General features: G+C 51.7%; 2 protein-coding genes across 6 annotated transcripts; both read left to right on the forward strand.

Annotated features, from left to right (window-relative positions):
* Nucleotides 1-249: 249 nt before the first annotated feature.
* Atg101 (autophagy related 101) lies at nucleotides 250-9751 on the forward strand. Of its 5 annotated transcripts, none has more exons than XM_087556852.1 (4): nucleotides 250-2433; nucleotides 2693-3609; nucleotides 3730-4043; nucleotides 9073-9743. In XM_087556852.1, exons 2-4 carry the CDS (start codon nucleotides 3537-3539, stop codon nucleotides 9475-9477), a joined length of 792 nt encoding a protein of 263 aa, XP_087412978.1. In that variant the 5' UTR covers nucleotides 250-2433; nucleotides 2693-3536; the 3' UTR covers nucleotides 9478-9743.
* A 2309-nt stretch (nucleotides 9752-12060) lies between these two features.
* Nucleotides 12061-15130, forward strand: Smim41 (small integral membrane protein 41). Its single transcript, NM_001398716.1, has 2 exons — nucleotides 12061-12452; nucleotides 14673-15130. Exon 1 carries the CDS (start codon nucleotides 12088-12090, stop codon nucleotides 12355-12357), a length of 270 nt encoding a protein of 89 aa, NP_001385645.1. The 5' UTR covers nucleotides 12061-12087; the 3' UTR covers nucleotides 12358-12452; nucleotides 14673-15130.
* Nucleotides 15131-20891: the final 5761 nt, after the last annotated feature.

A 20891-nucleotide genomic window follows, 5' to 3' on the forward strand; every position in this document is an offset into this window, starting at 1 on the left:
AATGGATTCGTCCAAAAGAGGGGGGATTCCTTTCAACGAGTCCAGGGCCCGAAGGGCAAACAAGAAAAAAAACCTAGCACTAAAGTTACTAAGTGGCATTTTAGCATCGTATGGAGCTAGTGCGAGCTTCCCGATGCCCTGGCTGCAGCAGCGTCCGGCTAGGTGAAGGCGAGCCTGGCCAGCATCCTCCATGGGCGCGGATAGTTCCTTCCGGAGCCTTCCTCCGGCCGCGCAAAACTTCCGGTCCGCGCGCCGCTCAGGCGGAGGGAGCGGTGGACTGGACGGGCGTCTGTAGCGTTTGGACCCCGTCCTCATCTTCTGCGCTGCTGCCCCGAGACGGCGCGAGGTCTCGGGCGGTGACCCTGACGTCTTGTCCGAATTCTCGGTACGGATCCAAATACCCTGTTTTTGCTTTTGGTCTGTCCCTGAATACTCCGTGTTCGCGCTAGGGAAGAAGAGGACTCGAGGCCGAGTGGCTCCGGCTGGGATTCCTACCAGCAAGGTGAGGCATGGGCGTGTCCCGGGTCAGCCGGGCTTCAGCGGGTTGTTTAGGGGAATCAGAGGGAAATGCAAATGTATCCTGTGTAAACTGGCTGGGACTGGAAGAAAGGGGTGGGTCCTGGAATAATGCTGAAACCTAGGGAAGTTGCTGATCAGAGGGAGAAATAGTAGAAAAGGCTGGACCAGAGCTGGGAATCTCGAGGTGGGAAAACGCAGAATGGAATTAAACAAGAGAATAAATAATAATGAGTCAGGGAGCCGTCGCATTCTTGATCCACGAGAAACGAACTCTTGAAAGAACCTGGTATTCCGGGCCAGGATGCACTGAGGAGTTAACAGGACCCAGTTTATAGCGATAAATAGAATATAGTCTTTGCTGTAGGAACAGTGTCTAATGAGAGAGGCAGAAAGCAGAGACAGGTATGCCTGACCTAATAATAATGATCAGGCGCCAGGCCAACGATGGCAGAGCGGTCCACACAGTGTTGTCTTGTGCCCAGAGTGGAGCGCTACTATTTAAGGGCAGGAGACAAAGCCCAGCTTTTGGGAAGTTGAGGTAGAAAATTGCTGCCTCAATCAAGGAGTTGGAGGACAGCCTGGATTAGATGAAGGGCTGTCTCAAAAATAAAAAACAACCCCCCACCCCCGTCCCCACTACCAAACCCACTAATAAGGCATATAACAAAACTAAAGCCAGTGGATTGAAACACGAGGTGAGGATTCCTTTGGTAGAAGAAATAGTTTAAAGATGAGATAGTGTGTGTTGAAGGTGGGGAGAAGTCACCAAGAAACACCAAGTGGAACAGACATCTAAGAAGCAGAGCTGCTTGCACTCCCTGTGGGCTCGGTTTGTTACCTTTAGAGTTCCTTCCGCACCCTGGTGCCTACATAGTTACCAAGCAGTAACCATCTAATAACAAACATGGCACCAAATGCTTAGCGGTTGCTACTTGACAGGCAGTTTTAAGGGGCATACACGTGTAACTGAGCTACCCCTTCAGCTGTAGGGAGAGCTATGCCCTCTGATCCTGGGTGCCTGACGTTTGAGTCATTGTTTTCGACCTGTAGACTGTTTTACATAAAATGCCCTAAGCCCTTGCTGCAGTCTCAATTTATAGGTAGAAAACAAAAGACCGAATGGTTTTCTCAAGGTCCGAGAAAGCCTTCTGTTCTTCTGTTGCTGTGGTAAAATCCCTGAGGTCGACGCACACCTTTAATCCCAGCATTCGGGAGGCAGAGGCAAGAGGATATCTGAGCCCAAGGCCAGCCTGGTCTACAGAAGGAGATCTAGGACAGCCAGGGCTACACAGAGAAAACAAAACAAAAGATTGAAACACTCTAGAGGAATGTGTAGCAGGGCCAGGCTCGCCTGTCTAGGAGGTGGAGGTAGGAAGGCTACTGGAGTCCAGGAGTTACAGGTCAGTCTGGGAAACTGATCTTGTCTGTCTGTCTGTCTGTTTTTTGTTGAGGGAGTCATGCTTTTAAATACAGTTGTCTCTATTTGTCCTGGAACTCACTATGTAGTCTTAAGTTATTCTTGAACTCACTGAGATCCACCTGCCTCTGCTTCTGCTTCTGCCTCTGCCTCTGCCTCTGCCTCTGCCTCTGCCTCTGCCTCTGGGTGCTGGGTGCTGGGTGCTGGTGCTGGTGCTGGGATTAAAAGTGTGTGCTACCACATCCAGCTCAGACTTCTTCCTTTACAAACGAGTAAGAAGCAGGAGCAGTATTGTTAGGTATCGACCTGGGACTGCTGGATTTGAACATTCCTGCACTGCATCCCTCACTGCCCTCTGTTGGGCGTGAGCGCTCCCGCACTGCATCCCTCACTGCCCTCTGTTGGGCGTGAGCGCTCCCGCACTGCATCCCTCACTGCCCTCTGTTGGGCGTGAGCGCTCCCGCACTGCATCCCTCACTTCCCTCTGTTGGGTGTGAGTGCTCCCGCACTGCATCCCTCACTGCCCATGGTTGGGTGTGAGTGCTCCCACACTGCATCCCTCACTGCCCATGGTTGGGTGTGAGCGCTCCCACACTGCATCCCTCACTGCCCATGGTTGGGTGTGAGCGCTCCCACACTGCATCCCTCACTGCCCTCTGTTGGGCGTGAGCGCTCCCGCACTGCATCCCTCACTGCCCTCTGTTGGGCGTGAGCGCTCCCGCACTGCATCCCTCACTTCCCTCTGTTGGGTGTGAGTGCTCCCGCACTGCATCCCTCACTGCCCATGGTTGGGTGTGAGTGCTCCCACACTGCATCCCTCACTGCCCATGGTTGGGTGTGAGCGCTCCCACACTGCATCCCTCACTGCCCATGGTTGGGTGTGAGTGCTCCCACACTGCATCCCTCACTGCCCATGGTTGGGTGTGAGCGCTCCCACACTGCATCCCTCACTGCCCTCTGTTGGGTGTGAGCGCTCCCGCACTGCATCCCTTACTGCCCTCTGTTGGGTGTGAGCGCTCCCACACTGCATCCCTCACTGCCCATGGTTGGGTGTGAGCGCTCCCACACTGCATCCCTCACTGCCCTCTGTTGGGTGTGAGTGCTCCCACACTGCATCCCTCACTGCCCATGGTTGGGTGTGAGCGCTCCCGCACTGCATCCCTCACTGCATCTCCCACTGCCCCGTTGCTAGTTGCACCTCTGCTCATCCTGCTGCCCAACCTTTCAGCATTAAATGTATTTTACCATGGAGTCTGGGTGGCAGCACAGTGTGTGTTACAGGTTTTAAAGGCAGCCTTTATAGCTTTCACTGGTTTGTCCAACGTGGTTTGTGACCCCAAAGGAGTCAACAAGAGCTGGCCTTCCCATGCAGAGATCTGACTCTGGCACAAGGGTTCTGTAACTTTGTTTCCCTTGGGACAGAGTCCGCTTGCTTTAGCCAGGCTACTAAGGTCTAAGGAAATTGACTCAGGCTGTTCTTGCTGTGCTCCCACCTCAGGCTCTAGCGTTGTGGGACCCTCTCCCCTCCAGCATCTGCAGCTTCCCGTTGCCTGTTGCAGCACAGTGGGTCTTGACCGAACTGCTGGACTGAACACTACAAATGAATGCAAGTCTCACCTCACTTGGTTTGCGGACCGGAAACCTCGAAGCTTGGCCCCTTGCTGATCCTAAGGGTTTGTGGGTTTCTCATGAAATGCACTGCCAAAACCCAGGAGGGCCGGAGAGGCAGGGATGAGCCCAGTTGAGCAGGAAGTGGACAGGACCTTCTAGATGATCTGACTTGTTTCTTACAGGTTGGCCCCTACGTGGGGTGAAGCGTCTTGTCTCTCGCCTTTGCTCCAGCTCTAGCTGCAGGATGAACTGTCGATCAGAAGTGCTGGAGGTGTCGGTGGAGGGGCGGCAGGTGGAGGAGGCCATGCTGGCCGTGCTGCACACAGTGCTGCTTCACCGCAGCACAGGCAAGTTTCACTACAAGAAGGAGGGCACGTACTCCATCGGCACCGTGGGCATCCAGGATGTAGACTGTGACTTCATCGACTTCACATATGTGCGTGTCTCCTCCGAGGAGCTGGACCGCGCCTTGCGCAAGGTTGTTGGGGAATTCAAGGTAGGCGCATGGCCCAGCCAATGGGAGGGGGGCCTGGAATATGCACTTCAAGACTCAATAGGACAGACATGTTGAGAGGTCTGTGGGGGAGGTAGGCTCTGTGTGGACTCCACTGCTGTCTGTGACACTCACTTCTGTTTCTTCCTCACATAGTCTGTGAAGTCCCTTTGGGCACTGTGACCCATGCCTATGTACACTTTTGTAGGTAGGAAGGAGGAGGTAAGGAACACCGCAGGCAGTTCATGATGACCACCTCCATCTGGTGATGGAAGTGGTATTGTGGATTTTTAGTATTTTGTTAGCTAGTGTAGAGAATGGTTTCATTATGACATGTTACACATGTTTGCCATTGTACCTTGCTCTTATCCATCCCTCTCTTGATCTCCTTCTTCCCCCAGTAGTGCTCCTGTCATGTCACGATGTGTCTACGTGTGTTTAATCTAGATTCTGCACGAGAGACCGCGTGTGATATGTTTTTATTTCTCCCACATTGCCCTATTTCCCCCCCTCACTGGCAATGTGATTTTTATCTCTGTCTTTATTGAGACAGAGTATTGAAGGGAATTCCTTCCCCTCTCTTGTCTTTTTTCCCTCCCTCATTCCTTGGTTCCCTGAGCCTGTCCATTCCTAAGCACAGTTGCAGGATTTGCACAGCCAGGAGGACACTCTCCAAGGCTCTGACATTGAGCTCCTGCACCACTGTCTCTGTGAGCGAGGAAAGGGAGAAGTTGTGAGGTTTTTCTGGTGACTCTTTTAAGATAGGTAGTGCCTGTCCCTCTGATCTCCAGTGACAGGCAGGCACAGAGAAGAGGGCTTACGACTAGGGACCTGTGGGCATGGGGACTAGCCTGGTCTACATAGTGAGATCAAGACAGCTAGAGCCGCATAGTGAGACTGTGTCTGTATGGGGTGACTGTTAGGTACGAGAGCCTTCCCTCCCCCTAAGTCTGACCTTGGCAGCTGGTGTCACAGAAATGAGCTTGGAGTGACAGTGGAGCCTGCCTCATGGGACCACAGGGTTTAGTGATCTAGATGTGCCTAGGGGCTGCTGGAGTCTGCTGCTGTTGCAGGGCTATGGAGGGATGACTGTGCCCACCCGAGGCATCTTTACCTTCTGGTGCTCAGGGTGCCACCCAGCCCAGCCTGCAGCTGCAGTCCACGGGACAGCATAGGTAGAGCTCGGTTCCATGAGGACAACAAGTGAAACTGCCAGTCTGTTTTTGTCCTAACTCTGTCCCTTAACTGCCTCTTTTCTAAACTGGTCCTAAGGTGTCACCATTCCTTCTTTTAAAAAGACTGAGTTGGGGCTGGAGAGATGGCTCAGTGGTTAAGAGCACTGACTCCTCTTCCAGAGGTCCTGAGTTCAAATCCCAGCAACCACATGGTGGCTCACAACCATCTGTAATGGGATCTGGTACCCTCTTTTGGTGTGTAGATGCAAGTAGAGCACTCATATTAAATGAACGAATCTTTTAAAAAGGTGAGTTTGTACTGTCAGAATGTAGACAAGCAAGTAAAGTTTATCCGGGGAGGAGATGTTGGAGAGTTGTTAGAAGAGATTGTATTTTTTTACATGTATATGTGTATGTCTGTGTAAGTATATGCCACAGGCGTGCACATGCCTGTGGAGGTTGGAAGAGGCTGTCAGAGTCTCTGGAACTGGAATTAGATGTGGTTGTGAATGTTGGAACTCTAGGGTCCTTTGCAAGTATTTGTAACCAGTGAGCCGTTTCTGCAGCCCTGGAAAGTGATTTGAAGGTTGGGGGGACCCAAGACTGGTGTAGCAGAAAGAGGGGACCCCTAGTGTGAAAGAGGGGCCCCTAGTGTGAAAGAGGGGCCCCTAGTGTGAAAGAGGAGACCCCTAGTGTGAAAGAGGGGGCCCTAGCGTGAAGCTGAATGACAGGCATTGAGATCAGACAGTCTGGAGTCACGCTGTGGTACAGCTCTTCACAAGATCACTTTGGAAACTGATTTTTTTTTTTAAAGATTTATTCATTTATTATATATAAGTACACTGTAGCTGTCTTCAGATACACCAGACGAGATCTCTTTACAGATGGTTGTGAGCCACCATGTGGTTGCTGGGGATTGAACTCATGACCTCTGGAAGAGCAGTCAGTGCTCTTTTTTTTTTTGGTTCTTTTTTTTTCGGAGCTGGGGACCGAACCCAGGGCCTTGCGCTTCCTAGGTAAGCGCTCTACCACTGAGCTAAATCCCCAGCCCCACAGTCAGTGCTCTTAACTGCTGAGCCATCTCTCCAGCCCCTGGAAACTGACTTTTTAAAATACCTGTATGCATGTGTACATGCAGATGCATGTGTAACGTACAAGCAGAGTTGAGAAGACGGACCTGTATGCATGCGTACAAGCAGATGCATGTGTAACGTACAAGCTAGAGTTGAGAAGATGGTCTCGGGTATCATCCTTTGAGACAGTCTCTTACTGGCTCCAAAGCTCACACATTAGGCTGGACCAGCTGGCTCTCGAGCCCAGACATTGCCCTGCCCATCCACACCTCACCTAACATCTTTATGTGACTGTGGGATCAGACTCTGGTCCTCAAGGCTGTGGGCGAGCTCTCTTCCTTACTTAGCTGTTTGCTCACCTGTTGTTGCCTCCTCCCTTCTGCAATTGTTCAGAGGAGCCAATGGGGCTGTTGGAAGTTCTTAACACAGAATAGGTGCCTGTAGGCCTGGTAGCCTACTTGAGCTCCCCAAGTCTTTACCTCCCCTGTGCCGGGGTTATAGGCCTGCACCCTGTCTTAGTTTTGTATTCGTGTGATAAAACATTGTAGCCATGGCAACTATTACAGTGTTTTATTTGGGGCTCACAGTGTCAGAAGGTTAGAATCTGTGACCACCATGGCAGGAGCGTGGCAGCAGACAGGCACGGTACTGAAACAGTAGCTGAGAACCGACACCAACCTATGAGCAGGAGACACAGTGGGATTTTGAGATCTCAAAGCCTATTCCTAGTGGCAAACCTCTTCCAACAGGGCCCCACCTCCTAATCCTTCCCAAACAGTTCAGCCAACAGGGACCAAGCAGTTGAACTTACAGGCCTGATTTCAACCACCACATTCTACTCCCTGCCCCCATAGACTTTTATAATAATGTAAAATGAACTGAGTCCAACTTAAAAAGTCTCCATGTTCTTTCACAGTCTCAGCACAATTTTTTGTTTTTGTTTTTCAAGATAGCCTCTTGTGTATCCCTGGCTACTTAGATCTCAACTCTATAGACCAGGCTGGCTTGAACTCAGAGATCCTCCTGCCTCTGCCTCCCAAATGATGGGTTAAAGTTGTCACCACCACACCTGCAGTCAACACCACACCTGCATTCAATTTTATATCCAAAGTCTTCTGAGACTCAAGTTAATCTCTGATTTGTAACCCCCTATAAAATCAAAAAGCCTATCATATAATTCCAACATTCAATGGCACAGACTACATTACCATTCCCACAGGAAAGACTGGACCAAAGCAGGACTGAAAACCAATAGGGCAAACTCCTGTCTGGTGCCTTTAGAAAATCTCCTCCCCCTTCAGAGCAAGCCTGGATGCCAGCATTAACTGTCAGGGCAAGCCTAGGCACCAGCATTAACCTCAGGGCAAGCCTAGGCACCAGCATTAAACTTCCTGGTGCTTTCTTTCTCCCCATTTAGTTTTTGCTGTAGACATTCGTAAGAGTGGTTACTGATAAACCGTATGGTGGAGTCAGTATTATGCTGTCTTGAATTTCCTCTGTCAACAGAATTCATTGTTACTTTTAAACTTAGCCTCAGGCAGACTGTAGGGACATAAACATCACAGGAATAGCCTCTAGCCCAGTGGATATTATGCCCTCTGACGCTTCTTGAGGGGGAGCCTCCGAGCCTCCGTAGTCCACATTGTCAAGCACCATTGTCTTCCAAACATCTATTAGGATGACCCATTGAGCCCCACTTAGAATATTCAGTTACTTTCCTAATCCATATTCCCAAAGTCTTCCACATTCCCCCAAAACAGCATGATCAGACCTGTGACAGGTGGTACCCACTCCTGGTACCAACTTCTGCCTTACCTTTGTCTTGCTGTGGTATGACACTGTGACCACGACAACTGCTAGGAGACTGTGTTTGAGCTTACAGTTTGAGAGGTCAGTTTGTCACCGTCAGGGTGGGGAGTACGGACGCAGGCAAGCAGGTGTGGTGCTGAGGTGGTGGTTGAGAACTTACAGGATGGGGCAGAGAGCTCACTGGGGATGGCACCAGTCTTGACACCTCAGAGCCAGTGTTACACCTCCTCCAGGGCCATACCCCTACCCATTCCAAACAATTCTTACGAGAGGTGATTAATTGTTACAAGAAAACCTGAAATGGGAAACCAGGGGCCCACGCAGTGGGGAGAAGAGCATTCGCCATTGCAAGGCTCGTTCTTTTGTCATTGCAGCTCTTAGATGTGTTTTGAGTTTATCGTTCAGCAGAGAAGCCTGGCTCTCATGCACCCTCAAGGTTATGTAAACATTCAGGCGCGAGCATCTTTTGCCCTGTTCTGTAGAAACTGAGGAAAGCCATGGGCATCCGCGTTCCTCCTCACATTTGTTGGAATTCCAGATTCCTTTCTTGAGAAATACAACATCAGATGTTTGCGTATCCGTGTCACAAATCCCTTACAGCCTCACAAGACCTTGATCTAAATCCAGAGTATTCGAATGTGTAAGCCTATGAGGGCCGTTCTCATTCAAACCACAGCATGGCCTCTGGCTGTAACACGTGTGTGCATGTGCACGAGCCCCTCAGCTCACATTTGATTTCATGCAACACACTTAACAGACGGAGCTGGGTAAGGAGGGTTAGTTTACCTGAACCATTCAGGCCGGCAGCGTTGGATGTCACCGTCACAAGTCCTCCTCTAGGTCTCGTTGTCTCCCATGTTTGGTGGGCAGGGTGGGTACAGGTGAGAATATTTGAGCTCCTCAGTGTGGGAATCAGGCCTCACAGAATCAGAGCCCTCTAAAGCATGGTCTGCTCATCTCTCGTGTCTTCCCCAGGATGCACTGCGGAACTCAGGCGGCGATGGGCTGGGCCAGATGTCCTTGGAATTCTACCAGAAGAAGAAGTCTCGCTGGCCTTTTTCGGATGAGTGCATCCCCTGGGAGGTGTGGACTGTCAAGGTGCACGTGGTAGCCCTGGCCACAGAGCAGGAGCGGCAGATCTGCAGAGAGAAGGTGGGAGAGAAGCTGTGTGAGAAGATTATCAACATTGTGGAGGTGATGAGCCGGCACGAGTACCTGCCCAAGATGCCCACTCAGTCAGAGCTGGACAACGTGTTTGACACGGGCTTGCGGGACGTGCAGCCCTACCTCTACAAGATCTCCTTTCAGATCACCGAGGCCCTGGGCACCTCAGTCACCACCACTATGCGCAGGCTCATCAAAGACACCCTTGCCCTATAGGCCTTGCCGGGCCTTGGCAGCTCCTTAATGGTTCTGGAGTGGGTTGCTGGGATCTCAGGGCTCTTGAACCTGCTCTAGATCCGTGGTGAGACTTGAAGAGGAGCTCTTGGTGTCCTTGTTTTGTGGTTGCCAGCCTCTGGTGACCCTGTCACCTTTGCAGTGACGTGGTCCTGGGTGTAGCCTTTGCGCCTGCTCTGGTGGGGTTTGCTTTCTACACTGTACAGTTCTACTGTGAGGGTGCGGAATAAAGTTGAGGTGTGAGTTTGTCTTGGTTCTCTTGGCCTGTGTCCTGCCCTGAAACATGAACACTTTGTGACATTCTCCTGAGGACATACATGCATGTCAAGGGCATTATTCCAAGCTACAAGGAGAAGTGGGCTTCTGCAGTTGAAGATGGGTTGATGCAGCCTGAGCTCTGTTAGACATTCACATGCACAGGTGTTACCTCACCAGATGTGACCCTGACTGTCCCATGGATGGGGACAGTGGGTGCCTTGTCTTTATAGAGCACACACAGAATGGTTTGACACAGGTATGTAAGGGAAGACAGGCCCTGGGTTGTGATGTCCCGTGACTCTGCTCAGGTTGGCCTGCCCTTACTGTTCCAGCGATGCTTAGGAACTCACTCATTCCTACACAGGCGTATCTAGACGGTTCTATCCACACAGGAGTATCTACACAACCCTATCCACACAGGCCTGCTCACACAGGAGTACCTACATGGGCCTGTACACAGGAATATGCACACAGCCTTATTTACACAGGAGTATCTACATGGGCCTGTCTACACAGGAATATCTACACAGCCCTATCTACACTGGAGTATCTACATGGGCCTGTCTACACAGGAATATCCACACAGCCCCATCTACACTGGAGTATCTACATGGGCTTGTCTACACAGGAATATCTACACAGCCCCATCTACACTGGAGTATCTACATGGGCCTGTCTACACAGGAATAGCCACACAGCCCTATCTACACTGGAGTACCTACATGGGCCTGTCTACACAGGAATAGCCACACAGTCCTATCTACTCAGTGTCCACTGCTGTGCTTTGCTCTCTGGTGCTATGGGCTGCCCCTGAGGAGACCTGAGCACTGCTGAGTGAGCTCCTGTGAGGAGCTGATGCTGGCTGGGGCCGGGTCTGGTTCTGGAGCCGGCAACTGGAGTTGTGCTTCATTGCCTCTGGCTGTCTTCCTGACAGGTTGTGGTGTTCTGCTCAGCCTTTGGTGCTCTGGTTTGGTGGTAGAGGTGGTGTTTTCACTAGTTTCCCTGGTGTGCTTCAGTCTGGGTGTGACCTGTTCTCTCTTGAGGTGTCGATTCGAGGTGACTTTTTTTTTTTTTTTTTTTTTTTTTTGAGGCAGGGTCTACATAGCCCTGACCTGGAACTTGCTTTGTAGTCTAGGCAAGCTTCAAACTCAGATCCCCTGCCTCTGCCAGGGATTAAAGACGTGGGTCACCTTGTGAGTCAGCTCTGTTCTTTTTGAGTCAGAAGTTTTAGGTAGTCTAAGCTGGCCTCAAATTCATCCTGTGGTTTGACCTTGGGATTCTGTCCTACCTCCAAGAGCTGGGATTACAGGTTGGTGCTACTCTGTCCTGTTTTATGCCATGCTGGGATTTAAGACCTCAAGCTTACATTGGGCAAGTTGCTAGGCAGGCATTGTACCAGTTGACTGTGTCCCAGGTCTCTTCACAATGACATTATTTTTGAAAAGGAAGCTTAAAATTTGCTAAAGGATCTTCCAGGAGACCCGGGCAGGGCTCTCTGCCTCCAGATCACGCTGGACTCCACCCTTGGTTGTGTAGTGGATGCCTAGCTGGCAGTGGCTGTCTCGGATAGACACTGAGATGGTAATGCCCTCATCCTTCTGCATTATGATTCCCCTGAGGTAGGCCAGTAGGCCAGATCTCTGCTCCCTTTCAAAAATGCTTTTAGTTCATAATATAATTACGTCATTTCTCTCTTCTCCCTCCAAACCCTCCCATATACCTCTCCTTGTTCTCTACATCTTTCTTGGTAAATAGAATTCCTTGGCCAAGAACGCAGGAGAGGAAGACTGGATTTAAGGCCTTGCCATCTGCATACTTCTTGCCATTCTCTCTGCCCTGGGGTCTGGAGGAGTCTGTTCTGCTTACCTGCCTTGAGGGAAGGGTTCCACCATTCAGCCTGTCACTGTGGGTGGGAAGTGTTGAATTTGTAGTTCAGGGACAGAAAGCTGTTTATCCTGCGCTTTGCTTTGCTTGGAGTGGTCAGCACCTGGGATGGGGTCTAAGAATTCTTAAAAGCTCTGAAAACCCCGAGGATGCAGAATCTTTGCCTTTTTTAGGGAAAAGAGCTTTGGAAACAGGCTTTTTGAGCTTACCTAGCAATTTTGAATTATGGGCATGGGATTGGAGAACAGATAGGCTGGGCCTAAGAATACAGCCCGCCAGAGGAGGACATAGAGGCCACTCCGGAGGAGCCCGCCTAGGAGGGGCCTGAGTGTTTGCTCAGCATGCAGTTGGGTAGAGTGGGCGGTAGAGCCCCGGGAGGCCCGCCCCTTAGAGACATCTGACACAGCCTCAACTCTGAGGGTAGTGCACATCTGGGTAGCTGGCAGGAGCATGAACGTCTCACAGGTGGGAGCTGCAGCCAAGGCTGCCTGGCTGAGCTGCTGCAACCAGTCTGGGTCGCCACTCCGATCCCCGGAGGGGCCACGCCTGGTGCAGGCAGTCGTGCTGGGCGTCCTGTCGCTTCTGGTGCTCTGTGGGATCCTGTTCCTGGGTGGTGGACTCCTCCTCCGTGCCCAGGGCCTGATAGCCCTGCTAGCTCGAGAAAGGCATTCATCCCCTGAGGCCGAGCCCAGTACCTGTGGAGGGGACGAAGACTCCTAACTGTCAGCTGCTCTGGAGATTAAGCCCCTTCTCGGCCATCCAGAGCTCAGTTCTGTGGGGCACAGCAGAAGGTCCGTCCCGCAAGCCCTGCGCAGGTGAGAGCCTCGAGGCACAGGGAGAGTGGGGTTGGAGCTGCGTGGGGTGGGCACAGGGATGGCCTCTGTCCTCAGTAAGTGAACGTCACTGGGTGCAGCCAGACAGCTGCTCAAGGCCAGGGTAGAGCTGGAGGATCCCTGTGCCTCTGAGGCACAGACAGCCTTTGTGCCCATGTGCGTAAAGGAGGGCGGGAGGCTGTAGTAGTCTGTGAACCGGAGCTCTTTGAGTACCTGTGTTCCCCCATACTCTGCATCTGCCCAGCTCCACTCGCGGTCTGCTGGACTCAGCAGGGCCGTCCATCCCAGCCTCAGCTCTCAGCTTGCTGCTGTCTCCTTCCTGGAGCTTTCGTCCATGGAGGGAGTGTGCAGGCTGGGGTCCACGAAGGTGAAGGTAGAGGAGATTCTTCACTCCCACTTGAGGTACCCCTGGTTGTATGGGTGAACTGTGGCGATAGAGAGCTGTGTCAAAGCCCCCTCCCCGACCCCTGCTCAGGGGTAGCTCAGTCAGGAGCTTTGTGCTCTGAGTTGGGGGTGGGGATGGTAAGGTTTCTTGCAGGAGCCTTGGAGTAGGAAGTAGAAGTGAGGCTGAGTATTCCCAGCTGTGGGGGCTGCGTCTGGGTCTCCTGCCTCCAGCTCTCTAAGGACGGGAACCATCTGGAGAGAAGGAGCTGGGTGGCCCAAAGAACAAAGTAACTTCAGCCCAAGGCCACCTTAGACTGAACCGTGGGATGGGGGTGCTCTCACCCTCCCGTTGATATGCATCTGTGTAGGGGCTTCTGGGGACTTCTGTGAGTGGCCGGTTCTTGGTGACTCTCAAGGCTCCTACTTTCAAGTTGCTGCCAAGAAGGCAATGGTGCGGGATGCCTGTGGTGATGGCCTGGTGAGGGGCTGAGGGTGCGGCTAGGTTCAGGTAATCTGCTGTGAAGCTGATGATGTGTGATCCTTGCTTAGCAGCTAAGGGGTTGGCACCCGTTCTGGGCAGCCATGCCATATTAATCTCGAGAGTGACAGATTTCACATCTGAGATGTCTCCTCCACAGCCTTGGAGTGCACCGCCAGGGCAGTGCAGTGTGTGTGTGTGTGTGTGTGTGTGTGTGTGTGTGTGTGTGTGTGCATGTGTGTGTGCATGTGTGTGTGTGCATGTGTGTTGGCATGGGGGTGGTGGGCAGAGCCTTGGGCACTGGGGAGCTGCAGTCATATCAGGCTCCTCCCAGTCTGCCTCCTGATACATTCTGCTGTCTCCCGCCATGCGCCTTCCTTCCCTCTCCTCAGTGGGACGGAGGGTGTCTGGATTCCTTGAACCCCTTCACTGACAAGCAGGTACACCCAGAGAAACTTTGACAAAAGGTGAAGCTCGGAGGGGCAAACAGGTGGCACGCTCTGGAGAGCGGAAGAGCTGGAGTTGCGCCGTGAGGCCCTCAGCTCTGAGCTCGGCCCCCTGGGTCCATTCTCCCCTCTTTCCCAGAGATACCGGTAGAAAGCACGGCCACCCGTACCCATTAGGGGACCATCACAGGCATAGATGGAGCATGCAGGCTGAGTTAGGGACCGCAACCCCAAGACTTCACTGTCACTGCCCCCTCTCTCCCTGCTTCCTCAGCTGCCTCGCCAGATGCAGGGCAGCTCCTTACCAGCTGGGCTCAGCTTTCCCGGCTGGGACCTGAGGAACTGGGGAGGGGCTCAGAGGGTTGCTGGAGTAGACACAGATGGAGAAGATCCAAGCCCAAGTCCCTGTGGCGTTAGGGATGCGTGCTGGCAGGAAAGGCCGCATCTCTGGCATCATCTCGTCTGCTTACACAGGACTAAGAGCTGGGAGAGGGGGCAGGCAACAGTTTCTTCATAGAACTTCCTGCCTTTGACCTCCCTTGGGCTCAGTGTTGGGAATGGGTATGTGATGTTCTGGAGCCTAAGTGATAGGAGGCAAGGAAAGATACTCAGAATTACAGATTTCTGGTCAAGGCTCTTCAGCTGGGTAGAGACGAGGGGATCCAGAAAATGGGAGGGGGGTGCTGTACTCTCCTCCTTGATCGGTGTGGGCAGGGGGCATCTGAGAAGCAGGGAAGACATCTTGGATCCCCCTGTCCTCTATTAACCTGAGTCTGCCTGGCAAAGGCTTTGGGTGAACTGACACCCTGCCCTAACCTACGCTCTGAGGTCATCACGTCAGGTCTCCTCAGCCGACTGCTCCCTCCAGTCAAGATGGGGCACCCTGTCTTACAGGTGCTGAGCCTCTCCCTCACCTGCCGCCCACCTGCACCCCCATTTGTGCTGCAGATGATGAAGGACCCAAGACAGCGGACTGGTGACTCCTCATCCTGGGACCCTGGAGTCAGCCTCCTCTGAGAGGCTCTCAATGCTCCTGGAGTGGGTGCAGGAGGAGCCCCGTGCTCAGAACAAGTGAGTCCGCTTGGCGATTGCCATGGGCACTGGCTTTAAGCCCCAGCTGTGTGGACACTGGCGTGCCCTGTGCACACCAGGGCTCTGTGGACATGAGCGGCTCCTGTTCTGCCTGATGCCAGAGGGGCAGCGGCATCTGACAACCCAGTGGCCCACTCCTGCTGAGAACCTGGGTGGGCACCTCCCATCTGGAGAGTGCGTCAGCCATCCGGCAGCCACACAACTTCCCATGGCTTTGCTATTAAATGAGGCCAGTAATGCAGCTCCAAGTGTGTGGTCTGTTTCCAGCCCTTGACCCTCAGGATTCTTGGTTTGTTTCCTCATCTCCCCTCAATTTGGCCTGCTTCTAGTAGATTTCTTTTTTTAAAGAAAGGATTTACAAGGAGCTGGAGAGATGGCTCAGTGGTTAAGAGCACCGACTGCTCTTCCAGAGGTCCTGGGTTTGATTTCCAGCAACCACATGGTGGCTCACAACCATCTGTAATGAGATCTGATGTCCTCTTCTGGTGTCTGAAGACAGTTACTGTGTACTTATATATAATAAATTAAAAAATATTTAAAAAAGAAAGGGTTTACAATAGCCCAAGCTGACCTAATACTAGGTGTGTGCTCTAAGATGGCCCTGAGTTTATGGTAATCCTCCTGCTGCAGCCTCTCGGGGATTACAGACAGGACCCACCACAGCTGGTTTAGAACCGAGGGTAGATATGATGTCCACTGGGCATGACTCCCACTAGTCAGTGTGATCAAGAGCTTGGCTTTATTCAACCAGAGCTCTGTGGCTGTGTGTGTGTGTGTGTGTGTGTGTGTGTGTGTGTGTGTGTGTTGTGCATGTGTGAGTGTGCCTATATTGTGATTGGGTGTCTGTGCATTTATGTATGTCTATGCATGTATGAGTGCATGTGTATGTATGTGTGCATGTGTGTATCCATTTCTCTGAGAGTGGGTTTTATAAACCTTCCCAAGCCACAGTCACCTCATCTTTGAAATAAAGTGACACAATCAGTGTGAGTGTGGACACAGTGGGTAATGTGTTTGCCTGTCTCTATAGGGTTTTGTATATTACAATTACCAAGGGACACTGTTTTCCCAACCCTGACTGTGTTAATATTGTTATATTGTGATAAAACATTACAACCAAGGCAACTTATGGGAGAAAAAGTTTATTTTGGGGCTTATGGTTTCAGAGGGTTAGGGTCCATAGTGTGAGGGATTGACAGCTGAAGCGGCAGGTGCAGCTGGAAGCTAAGCGTTGAGAGCTCACACCTTGAACCACAAACAAGAAACAGAGCACACTGGGAATGGTATGAGACTTTTAAATGTTCACAGCCTGCCTCTGACATATTTCCTCCAACAAGGTCACACTTCCTAAGTCCCCCAAACAGTGCCACCAACTAGGGACCAAGTATTCAAACATCCGGGACCCTAGGGACATCTCATCTGGATCACCACACTGACCATTTCCAGAGAAAAGGGGAGAGAGAAAGAGGACAAGGGTTTGAATGAGAACGGCCCCACAGGCTCATCTGTTTGAATGGTTGAACAGTTGATGGAATTGCTTGGGAAGGATTAGGAGGTGTGGCCTTGGAGGAGGAGGAGAAAGAGGAGGAAGCTTTGAGGTTTCAGAAGACTCACACCACTACCAGGTAGCTTGCTCTCTCTGCCTCTTGGATGTGTCACAGGATATAAGCTCTCGACTACTGCTCCAGTACCATGCCTGCTTGCCTGCCGCCAGACTCACATCCTGATGGGCATGGACTCACACTCTGAAACCATAAGCCCCATAAATGCCTTCCTTTCGTAGTTGCCTCGGTTATGGTGGGTTATCTAGAAACAGAGAAGTGACTAAGCCAGAGAGGGAGGAAGCTGAAGGATGGGAGAGAAGAGGAAAGGAAGGGAGAGGGGGATCTGTTGGGCTCCTAGGGACACAGCTGATTTCTTAGTTTCTCTCTCCTGAGTGCTCCCTGCTGATGTTCGATGTGCCCTGGAAACTGGACGTGAGGTGAAAAGAAGAAAGTTCTGCCCTCAGGGAGCGTTTAGTCTCACAGATAGTGGGGTCTAAAGACTGAGGTTAAAATAGACCACAAACCATGCCCAGGTGGGGAAAGCCAAAAGCAGGAGTTCCCAGCTAGGAAACTGGTGAAGGCCACCTCCCTGAGTGGCAGCCGTGCTTGACCAGCATCTGTCACCTGGTGGAGGGAGGGAAGGGGAGAGGGATGCAGCCCCACAGAAGGGCCCTAGAGAGGAGTGACACCCAGAGGTCAGGGACAGGGGCAGGGGCAGGGGCAGGGGCAGGGGCAGGGGCAGGGGCAGGGGCAGGGGCAGGGGCAGGGGCAGGGGCAGGGGCAGGGGCAGGGGCAGGGGCAGGCAGGAGTCTAGAGGCTTCCACTCAGGAGTTAGACCTTAGGAGGCTGGAGCACATTTGAGGGCAGAACAGTTGGGAATGAAGAGGCAGCATGGATGTGACGTCATAAACCAGGCAGATGGCCAGAGCTGGAGCTTGGCTCTCAGGCTTTGGTCCCCAGATGCATGTGAGGATCAGGGTGAGACAGGCGAGGTGAAATCTGCTTGTGGCCTTACGTCTCTCACTCAGACGATGGTCTTACGTAATGAGGACGTTTCAGGCCAGCAGCCATAGAAAACAAACTGGCTGGTTTACAGAGAAGAGAATTTCTTAACCCACTTGAGAGAAAAGGCTGAGGAGGAGGCTGGACTCAGGCTTAGTTGACTTAGGGCCAAAGCTATGAGAACAGGCTTGCCTTTCTCCTTCTAGCTCCTCCTGTCCCTCAGTTTGCTTCTGTCAGCCTCAAGCTCAGTTCTGGGCACTGTGGCCTAGCAGTCAGAACACTGGTGGGCCCATGCTGCCTGGGTTTGAGCTCCAGTAGCTCATGTGGCCCGAGAAGGCGCCCGTCTTCTACAGCACAGTCCCGCCCCCATCTTCAGACCAAAGAACATCAGACGTGGCTCGTGCTATTTTTATTAGGACAGAAGGAAGTCCACAGTGATAAGGTATGAATGCCCGCTGTGTGCTGCCTTCACGTGTGGCCTCCGCTCTGGCTTCAAATCTATCAGGACAGAAGGAAGTCTTCTCCAAGGGACGTAGCCAAGCCCTGACTCTGTCGTGAATGAACTGAATCACTGTTACACGGAGAGTATAGAATGTTCCAGACCTTGGTCACAGGATCTGCTTGACTTGATGCTGAGAGGCACTGCAGATCCAAAGCAGGGGCATTGCCTCCTCATCAAACCTGGGCCAGATTAACTCTGGGGAAGCAGAAGCCCTTGGCTGCTGCAGATGTGGCACAGGCAGAGGTGTCACAGACAGCTCTGAGACACCTCAGGGACAGTTAATTCCTGGGTTGGAGCTTAGTAGAGAATTCTGAGACATGATGTTGCTAGAGTCACACGTGAAGGTTGCATGGATCGGGCTTGGTGCACCGTCACCTAAATAAAGGCAGAAGAGGAGGGCGAGAGAGCTGGGGGAAGAGAGATGGGCTGCTCTGTGTTGGTGAAGAGTGGATCTCGGAAACTGGGGGCTTGGCCAGGAGAAACCATATCCCCAGCAGGTCTGGGGTGTTGGGAAAGAGCCTGCAGCTTTGGAGGGAGGCAGTATGGAAGGCTCCCGCCTCTCTGAGCTGTTATCTCACAGCCTCAAACCAAGGAGCCTGCACACAAAGAGGTGGATTAGGTTTTTAGAGAAGATCTCACTTTGTAGCCTGGCTGGCTTGGAATTTGCTACATCGACCAGGCTGGCCAAACTCTGTCTGTCTCCCCAGGGCTGGAATTGAAGGCACTCTCACCATATCTTGTCTTATACTTTGTACAGGACTTCCTTCTTGTGTGTGAGTGCACATATATGTGTGCAGGGGTGTAGGCCACATGAGTGTACATGTGTGTATGCAGGTGTGTAGGCTACATGAGTTGTGTGTATGCAGGCGCGTAGGTCACATGAGTGCACATGTGTGTGTGGGTGTGTAGGTCACATGAACGCTCATGTGTGTGTGCAGCTGTATAGGTCATATGAATGCATATGTGTGTACAGGTGTGTAGGTCACATGAGTGCACATGTGTGTGTGCAGGTGTGTAGCTCACAAGTCAACTTTGGGCATCTTCCTATATCACTCTCTTATTTTTTGTGTCAGTCTCCCACAAATTCTGGATCTCTTTTCATTTTGTTAGACTGGTTACCATGGAGCCCTGGGGAACTGCCTGTCTCTGAGCCCCCTCCCCCAGAACTTTGTTATACTGCTAGCTTCTCCTCTTCCTCCTCCTCTTCCTCCTCCTCCTCTTCTTCTTCCTCCTCCTCTTCCTCCTCCTCCTTCATCATCACCATCTTATCCTTTTAGATATCCCTGGCTGGTCTAGAACTTGCTATGGAGACCAGGTTGACATTGAACTACGAGATCCATCTGCCTCTGCCTCTCTACATATTCTTTGTGCTCAACAACTTTTTAAAATTACATCTTACTTTTTACTTATTGTGTGTGCACATGTGTATGTGATATGTGTGTACACCTGTTTGTGCATGTGTGTGCATGTTTATGTGTGTTGTAGCATGTGTGTACATGTATGTGTGTCGTGTGCATGTGTATGTATCTCTGTGTGTTGTGTGCATATGAACACATATGTGCACATGTGTGCATATGTGGTGTGTGTGTGCGTTTGCATGTGTGTGTGTGAGCGTGTGTGTGTACGTGCATGTGTGTGTGTGTGTGTGTGTGTGCGTGCCATAGCTTGTGTGTGGATTTCAGAGGACAACTCTGAGGAGTCAGTTCACTCTTTCCATCATGTCAATCTTGGATGTGGAACTCAGATCACAGTCTTGGTGGCAGGTACCTTTTCATGTGGACTCTGGAGATGTGAACTCTGGTCTGCTTGCCTATACAGTGAGCACTTTACCACTGAGCTACATACCGAGCTCCTGTAGGGCATCTCTCTGTGTTCTGTGAATCTCTGCCATGCAGCTGTATCCCCTAGACTGAACCAACCCTGAAACATTTTCCCATGCTATGGGGACCAATGCAGCTGCGGTTCATGGGCCCTGAGGGATAGCCGAGCTGTGGATCTGTGTCTGTCCCTCTTCTGTCTGGCAGATATGTCCCCATTCAGAACCCCTTACCCTCTTGAGAGACCGTAGTCACCCTATCTGTTCAAGTGCTCATGTAAGCATTTTATTATTTATTTAATGTGAGTGTGTATGTGTGTATGTGCGTGTGCGTGTGCGTGCGTGCGTGTGTGTGTGTGTACACCCCATGGCACACATACAGGAATTGGCTCTCTCCTTCCACCTGTACATCCCAGGGATTGAACTCAGATTGTCAGTCTTGGTAAGTGAGTTTGCCTACTCTGCCATTTCACTGGCCCATCGCACAACCACTTCATGAAGGTCTTCTGACCCATGACCTCTACTTCTACCCTGTCCCTTAGTCTCCTCCAGTTTACATTTAGTGATCCATGGCCTCGGTCATTTCTTTAAAAAGATTTTATTTATTTAATGTATATGAATATACTGTAGCTGTCTTCAGACACACCAGAAGAGGGCATCGGATCCCATTACAGATGGTTGTGAGCCACCATGTGGTTGCTGGGAATTGAACTCAGGACCTCTGGAAGAGCAGTCAGTGCTCTTACCCGCTGAGCCATCTTTCCAGCCCCAGCCTCAGTCACTTTTGTCTGTTTCCTAATGCCATTCCTTCCACAGATGCGGTCTCTGTGCATTCTCTGGCCACTTCCTCTGTTCTACCCTTTGACTTGGACCTGATGCTGGGTGACCTCAAACAGTAGCACAACTCTGCTGACCGGTGTTGCTAAGACTGGTTACTAGGTTCCTGAACCCTCACCTCTGCTCCACTCTTCCAGAAGGTTCTTCCCCCTCACATTGCCCTTCAAGCCTCCCTGCCTCAGACCTTGAGCCTCCTGACATCCTTCTTTATCCTGTGTCTTCCATTGCTCCTCATTGGCTCCAGTGTCCCAACACTCAGGTTTCTTCTGCCTTAAAATAGCCCTTCTGCACCCCCACTGCCTCCTCCAGTTACTCTTCTG

Source organism: Rattus norvegicus, chromosome 7, assembly GCF_021556685.1.
Source record: "Rattus norvegicus strain SHRSP/BbbUtx chromosome 7, alternate assembly SHRSP_T2T, whole genome shotgun sequence".
NCBI classification, from domain to species: domain Eukaryota; kingdom Metazoa; phylum Chordata; class Mammalia; order Rodentia; family Muridae; genus Rattus; species Rattus norvegicus.

What these genes read in the sequence shown, in the direction of transcription:
- Atg101 (XM_087556852.1), top strand. Translation starts at nt 3,537, where the DNA reads ATGAATGCAAGTCTCACCTCACTTGGTTTGCGGACCGGAAACCTCGAA. An exon ending in GCCCCTTGCTGATCCTAAGG is followed by an intron (nt 3,610 to 3,729) that starts GTTTGTGGGTTT and finishes TGTTTCTTACAG; the next exon opens with GTTGGCCCCTACGTGGGGTG. An exon ending in AGGTTGTTGGGGAATTCAAG is followed by an intron (nt 4,044 to 9,072) that starts GTAGGCGCATGG and finishes TGTCTTCCCCAG; the next exon opens with GATGCACTGCGGAACTCAGG.
- Smim41 (NM_001398716.1), top strand. Translation starts at nt 12,088, where the DNA reads ATGAACGTCTCACAGGTGGGAGCTGCAGCCAAGGCTGCCTGGCTGAGC.